The 8,036-nt window shown below is 44.8% G+C and overlaps 1 protein-coding gene across 1 annotated transcript in view; it reads right to left on the reverse strand.

The window, feature by feature from the left end:
• nbeal2 (neurobeachin-like 2) overlaps positions 1-7,547 on the reverse strand; it is a 227,477-nt gene extending 219,930 nt beyond the window's left edge. The window contains exon 1 of the mRNA XM_080194499.1: positions 7,036-7,547. Coding sequence (XP_080050625.1) covers positions 7,036-7,086 — 51 coding nt within the window. The 5' untranslated portion in view covers positions 7,087-7,547. The remainder of the gene's footprint in view (positions 1-7,035) is intronic.
• Positions 7,548-8,036: the final 489 nt, after the last annotated feature.

Consider the following 8,036-nt stretch of genomic DNA (forward strand, 5'->3'; position numbering starts at 1 on the left):
AAACGGAATTTAAAAATCTGGTAATTTGTGGGTTGGTACTAGAGAAATCATGAAAGCTGTTGGATTTCCTTAAAATCTAAACTGGTTCACTAAACTAAACTACGTCACAGAAGGGAATCTATCTACCTCATTTGATCTACATGTGACTCCAGTTTCAATATAGGTGGTTGACTCTTAATGGCCTTTGAAATGACCATGTACTCAGAGCAAAGAGCAAGAAAATGTGACAATACTCTCAGTAAACAACTTTTAAACCCTGGCAAGGTTTCCCATTTTTAACTGACTTTCTGCCTCCACAATCTCCCGTTGTACAGCTAACCCCGTTGAGATCAATTTACCCTGATGCTCAAAAACACCACGTTATGGTATGTACAACTTAAATGTGCTCCTTTAAGAGATTTATATACCTCTTATAATCAGGGAGGTGCCTGGAAGGATCTCTCTAATGCTGGGATTGGACATATAGCCTACACAATGGCTGACAGGAACTATATGCCTAGACTGGACTTTCTTGTTCCATCTTCATGTTCCTTGATGTGAAACAACTCAGTCTCTCCCATCAGCTCCTAACAACGAGTTTCATCCAAACTGAACAGAACAAAATAATCAAATTTTCATCCTGCTCCAATGTGACTGCAGTGGTGTTCCAAACATGCCACTACTTTTAAGTTGCCACTTTTCCAGCAGCATTTGTTGCCATGTTTTCCGTCATCATGGTACAAACTTAATTTAGCTCATCACTAGCGACTCAGTGACTTTTGCCAATTAGCTACTTACCAAGAAGGTCCTATGGTGAATTCCCCAACTTATGCTCAGTTAGCTGATCTTAACTGGGGTGGCAATTGAAGGACCGCAACTGGCCTCAGTGCCATTGGGATAGGAGAACAAGTTCAATTGCTGATCCAATAAACATCAGGTGAGGACTGGATAAAGCTGTGGTTCCTTTCAATGTTGAACAGCCTGGTATGAACACATGGTATGATGTGGCAAAAAATGGGCAAGGAACAAAATAAGAGGGTAACTGGAGATTGGGGAGCTGTATTCCAATGTTTACCCCTCAAACAACACAATTATCTGATCATCATTACATTGTTGTTTACAGCACCCTGCTGTGTGCAAATTCCCAATCATGATTGCATTTTTATATGGGTGTTGTTGGTTCAGCATTTTTATTGCCCATCCCTAACTGCCATTGAGAAGGTGGTTCTGTGTAGATACACCCACAATGCTGTTAGGGAGAGAGTTCCAAGATGTTGAAACAGTGAAAGGATGGTGACATATTTCCAAGGGTGGTGAATGCTTCTTGTCCTTCTAGGTGGTAGAGGTCACAGGTTTGAAAGGATTTTTTAAAATTTCGTCACAAAATAGGGGCATCGCTCTGGGCTGGGCCAGCGTTTATTGCCCATCCCTAATTGCCCTCCATTTGCCCTCCATTTCAGAGAACATTTAAGGGTCATTTCTGCAGATTCTGGAGTCATATTGCAGATATCCTTTCCTACAGGAAGGATATTTTTAATATATTTTTTAGATAGCATAATTTTTTAAGGTCACCATTGGACTTCTTATTCCAGATTTTTACTGAGTCCAAAGATGTGCAGCTTAAGTGAATTGACAATGCAAAATTGTTCCTTAGTGTTCAAAGATATGTAGGTTAAGGGGATTGGTAAGGTAAATGTGTGAGGTTAAAGGAATGGGGTGGGGGAATGGGCTTGGGTAAGATACTCTGTCGGCAAATTCGATGGACTAAATGGCTACCTTCTGCACTGTATCAATTCTATGATTCTGTGAACTTAAATTCAGCTGTGGTGGGTACTGATCTGGGCCCCCAGGTCAATGTCCTGGGTTCTGGATTACAAATCCATTGGTAATACCACTACAGCTGAGGAGGACACTGAGTTGCAGGGGTGTAAAATAGACAGTATTGCAGTTGATAAGGGGGATGTGCTGGATATTCTAGAGGGTTTGAAAATGGATAAGTCCCCTGGTCCGGATGGGATTTACCCTAGGATTCTCTGGGAGGCAAGAGAGGTGATTGCAGAGCCTCTGGCTCTGATCTTCAGGTCGTCGTTGGTCTCTGGTATAGTACTGGAGGATTGGAGGATAGCGAAGGTTGTCCCATTGTTTAAGAAGGGGAACAGAGACTTCCCCGGGAATTATAGACCGGTGAGTCTTACCTCTGTAGTGGGCAAGGTTTTAGAAAAAATTGTTAGGGATAGGATTTATAGTTATTTGGAGAGTAATGAATTGATTGGAGATAGTTAGCATGGTTTTGTAGCGGGTAGGTTATGCCTTACTAACCTTATTGACTTTTTTGAGAAAGTGACCAAAGAGGTGGATGGGGGTAAGGCAGTTGACGTGGTATAAATGGATTTTAGTAAGGCATTTGATAAGGTTCACCATGGTAGGCTTCTCTAGAAAATGCAGATGTATGGGATTGAGGGTAGTCTAGGAAATTGGATCAGGAATTGGCTAGCAGATAGGAGACAGAGGGTGGTGGTTGATGGTAAATATTCGTCATGGAGTTCGGTTACGAGTGGTGTGCCTCAGGGATCTGTTTTGGGGCCACTGCTGTTTGTAATTTTTATTAATGATCTGGATGAGGGTATAGCTGGGTGGATTAGTAAATTTGCTGATGACACCAAAGTCGGAGGTGTGGTAGATTGTGAGGAAGGGTGTCATAGTTTGCAGGGAGACTTAGACGGGTTGCAGAGCTGGGCCGAGAGGTGGCGGATGGAGTTTAATGCGGAGAAGTGTGAGGTGATTCACTTTGGTAGGAATAACAGATGTGTTGAGTATAGGGCTAACGGGAGGACTTTGAATAGTGTGGATGAACAGAGGGATCTAGGTGTATGTGTACATAGATCCCTGAAAGTTGGGAATCAAGTAGATAAGGTTGTTAAGAAGGCATACAGTGTCTTGGCGTTTATTGGTAGGGGGATTGAATTTCGGAGTCGCAGCGTCATGTTGCAACTGTACACAACTCTGGTGCGGCCGCACTTGGAGTACTGTGTGCAGTTCTGGTCCCCACATTACAGGAAGGATGTGGAGGCTTTGGAGAGGGTGCAGAAGAGGTTTACCAGGATGTTGCCTGGTATGGAGGGGAGGTCCTATGAGGAGAGACTGAGCGATTTGAGGTTGTTTTCGCTAGAAAGAAGGCGGCTAAGAGGGGATCTTATTGAAACATATAAGATGATTAGAGGTTTAGATAGGGTGGATAGTGATAGCCTTTTTCCTCGGATGGAGAAAGCTAGCACGAGGGGGCATGGCTTTAAATTAAAGGGGGGTAGTTATAGGACGGATGTCAGGGGTAGGTTCTTTACCCAGAGGGTGGTGAGGGATTGGAATGCCCTGCCTGCTGCGGTTGTAAATGCGCCTAGTTTGGGGGCGTTTAAGAGATCCGTGGATAGGTTTATGGACGAAAAGGGATTAGTTTAGATTAGTGGGTCATTGTTTTTTTTTAACTGGTTGGCGCAACATCGTGGGCCGAAGGGCCTGTTCTGCACTGTAATTTTCTATGTTCTATGTTCTACATTGTTGAAGGAGATTGAGTGAATTGCTGCTGCTGCCGCCAATGTGCATCAGAGGTGGAGATAATGGATATTGAAGGTTGTGGATGTTGTATCTATCAAGCAGGATGCTTTGTTCAAGATTGTGTAGTCTTGAGTTATTGGAACTGCACTCATTCAGGCAAGTGGAGAGTATTCCATCACATTCCTTTGGGACATACTGAGGTTATGCAAGGTGCTATTTAAAGACAAGTCATTCTTCTTGCTGCAACATGATTTAGTTTCCACTTTCCATGCAAGCTATATGAGAATCCGTGTTTGGTTTAAGTCACATGAGTTTGCTAAGCATAATACTTGTGAGCACATGCTCCACTTGGCCTCTCTACAAAAGTGCTGTGATGTACTCACTGTTTACCATTTACTTAGTTCTCACAGCAGCTGAGCGCAAAATCTGGAAAGCTTCAATTTAACCATTTCACCAACACATTTCTTTCACATATGCTCTGACCACAGAACAATAAAAGTTGGGTTTATGCCTACCTGGCTTCTCCTCCATTACACTTCCCATTGTCAGTAAATTCGCCAACACAATTTTGTCATTACTGGGGGCGGATTGGTGTGGTGCTGAACATCAAATGGAATTTATTCTGATTTCCTGATGTTGACAGTTGGTTTTGATCCGTTTCTCATAAGTGATGCTAGTAGTGATCTGAAGTGGGAGCAGGGAACAGGTTGAATCATAGAATTCTATAGTGCAGAAGGAGGCCATTTGGCCCATCAAGTCTGCACCTACCACAATTCCACCCAGGCCCTATCACATAAGCCCACGCATTTACCCTAGCTGAACCCCTGTCACTAAGGGGCAATTTAGCATTGCAAATCCGCCTAACCCACACATCTTTGGACTGTGGGAGGAAACCAGAATAACCGGGGGAAACCCATGCAGACATAGGGAGAATGTGCAAACTCCATACTGACACTGATCCAAGCCAGGAATTGAATACAGGTCCCTGGTGCTGTGAAACAGCAGCGCTAATCACTGTGCCACCGTGCCACCCCAAAGTGAATGTAAAAATTGAGTAGTTGGGCTAATAGAGAAATACAAAAGTACAGTACAAGAAGGAAGACAATGCTGCCAGGTATCTAGAATTACAAATTGGTACTACCTAAAACTCAGACGGGCATTAATTACTTGAATAGATTGCCATTTCATCTTCCCAAATTAACCAACTTTGTTATGTTGTTTAATTTTTTTATTAGTGTCACAAGTAGGCTTACATTAACACTACAGTGAAGTTACTGTGAAAATCCCCTAGTCGCCACACTCCGGCACCTGTTCAGGTGCACTGAGGGAGAATTTAGCATGGCTGAAGCACCTAACCAGCACATCTCTCAGACTTGTGAGAGGAAACCGGAGCACCCAGAGGAAACCACACAGACACGGGAAGGATTTGCGGACTCTGCACAGGCAGTGACCCAAGCCAGGAATCAAACCCGAATCCTGACGCTGTAAGGCAGCAGTGATAACTACTGAGCCAGTTTATGTAAATGGATGTCAAATGTGCTTTGCTGGGAATCCTACCCCTGGCAGGAACTATATTGAGCACCTCAAACCTTACTTTGTGTAGGTGCCTTACAGCCAACTGATAAAGCGGATCTTCCAACTCCTATTCTGCATTTGAACTCATACTCTCGAATATGTACATTTGATTAAGATATGTGGTTAACCTCTAAAGCATCAATCACAGCTCTTGCGCTGTCAGCCGTTAATTCCTCTTTAAAAAGAATATGACAAATGCAAATGACTGCAGATGTAGGAATCTGAAACAAATGTAGAAAAATGCTGGAAAATCTCAGCAGCTCTGACTAAGGGTCATCTAGACTTGAAACATTGGCTCTACACTCTCTCCAAAGGTGCTGTCAGATCTGCTAAGATTTTCAGCATTTTTCTGTTTTTGTTGTCCTCTTTTAAATATAATATGATTAATCATGTAATGTGTGTGGAATTAAACCTTACAAGTCATAAAACACTGCTGTCAAATCTGTTCACAAAGCCAAATATCTCCTACAAATCTGGTCATTGAACTGTGTGGTGGACTATAACACTTGTCAAAGTCTCTTGAGTTAGGGAAGGAGAACAACATTTTCCAGGGTTCCCAAACCTGATTGTTGCATGTGCAGACACAGTTGAGCTGGTAGTGGTGCCTCCCACTGGTTTATAATACTGGTTATTAGTCCATCAATGCAGGTATGGCACCAAAGGTCACAACTGTGATGCCTGAAAGAGGGAAGCAGGAGGTGGTAGACATGAGATCATACTTTGACTATGTCACAGCCATATCCCAAATCTCAGGAGGGAAATGAGGATGTGTAGGCAAAATAGAAATCGGTAAGAAAGAGAAAGTCGGCTGGATTCCCCGGGATTTTTAAAGAGTTAGAACTGAAGACTGAATTCCAACACAACTGCGCACAGCCAGAGCTTAAAAATTCGAGGAAGGGTTCCATCTGAGGACCCAACACGTACTCCGTGAGTTCAAACATGTGCCTGCAGTATCCCAGTTCTTGAAGCACAGACTGGTCCGATCCAGTGTCAGACAAACCCTGCCTTGGGGATTGTCCTTTCCAGCACAATACACACATTATACACATGTAGATATAAACAGCATTGCATCCAAACCAATGTTTATAAATAATCGACTCAACAAAAATAAAAGCACCTTCAGGAAATGGTGACAACAGATAAAAAAAAGTTCATCTTCTCCAAGTGCAACGGATGCAATGTGGAAACTTTAAGCAGCAGTCAGATTTTATAAACCATTGCAGTGCCACCCATTCTAAATGTGAGTGCAAACAATCCCAAACACCACGCACTGCAAAACGATTAGAATCCACAAAATGTTAAACTGTTACTGCGCATTTGATCTCTTCCTAAAACTGAGATGTTTATTTTTGTCGCCTTTCTGACCAAACACACCGCAGTCCAGCCCAGAATCAAACAGTTTGCAGTACGGGGCAGCCACCTCGCTCCATTTGACTGAAGATCACACCAACTTATTTTCAAACAACTTTAAAAAAAAGAATTTTTTAAAAAATCAACTGGCCATAAACAAAATACAAGACCCCAAGTCCTGGGCTGCTGCGTGATAATTGGATCCTACCTCCAAACACAGTTAGGCTGGTTTACACATAAACACATGACAAATCAGCAGAAGCATAACCTTCAATTGTCCTGCGGTAATAATTCTCCCCAAAGAGGCATCGCGGTTATTTTTTTTAAAGAAATAAATGAAAGTAGAATTCAAAGAGATGAATCTCAAGGGCAACACACAAAAGTAGTTGTTTTGGCCAGGTTGCACTGGCCATCGAAAGTAAACCTAGTTGTTTCAGTCAGGGTGCACTGGCCATCGGTGCGTTTACACATTTGTTTTCCTTGGCTAGTGAAGGTGGGCACTGGGGCAGTGTCGAGGTGGGCAGCGGGCAGGGTGCTGGCACTGGCGGCCCCGGCTTTACAGGTGTGGGACTCACTCACCTTGGTGAAGTACAACATCCAGAGCTCGTACAGCCGCTCCTTGGAAGCCATTCTCCCGCCGGCAAAACAAAAAGCTGCGGTTACTTCTTTTGATGAATTTATTAATTTCCCATTCGCCTCTCAGACACGCATCATTTTCTTGCAACACTTCATCCCTGCTTTCCACTTTCTCTCTCTCCGCCACCACCCCTCCACCCCCCGCCCCACAATGAGGAGTTATTTCCTTGTTGCAGGAGAATATTGTTGCACAGGATTGAGCATCAGTGAAGATTCCCTTTCCACATGTTTTTTTTTAAATTCCCCTGGAGTTTTTCCTCTTGGTATTTGGAGATAAATGCTCCTGATGAAGTTGGCAGCAGCTCCGAGTCAATGTTTCTCTCGGTGTTCTCACACAATCAGCGCTTCCGCCATCTCGGTTCCGGGATTTCTTTTTTTCTTTCTCATTTATGTTGTTGCTTCTTGTCGTGTGTGTGGGGTTTTTTTTTGGGCACTGAATGTGTTTGCGCTCCAGTGCCGCGTGCCCGCCAGCGGAGGGCCGGCCCTCTCGCGGGGGCGCGCCTCGCTTCACACGGACCCTCAGTGACAGCCGCGGGAGCTGGTTTAACAGGTCCACACGCGCGCTCCCCGGCGGCCTGGGGTTTGAGGGGGGGGGGGCGGGGGTTGCGCGCGTCGGCCTGCAGCTCGCCCCCGAGCGACGCGGTGCACGCGCTTCTGTCAGCTGGACGCAAAGGTGTCAAGTGGGAGAGAGGAGCGCGCGTGCGGGGCCAGGTGAGAGGGGTCACGCACGCGGTCAGGTGAGGGGGATCGCGCGCGCAGCGAGGTGAAGGGATCGCGCACGCGGCCAGGTGAAGGGACCGCGCACGCGGGCAGGTGAGGGTGCCGTCAGTCACAACGTTGAACGATCTCAGTGCTTTGCTTCAATGCCATTATCTTATTTTAACTCCGTACCGTCACTGTGCCTCTGTCATTTCTTGTACGTTCAGCACTTTGAGGTGCCCCAT

Source organism: Carcharhinus amblyrhynchos, chromosome 8 (assembly GCF_965287045.1).
Source record: "Carcharhinus amblyrhynchos chromosome 8, sCarAmb.v2.hapA, whole genome shotgun sequence".
Taxonomy (NCBI): Eukaryota; Metazoa; Chordata; class Chondrichthyes; order Carcharhiniformes; family Carcharhinidae; genus Carcharhinus; species Carcharhinus amblyrhynchos.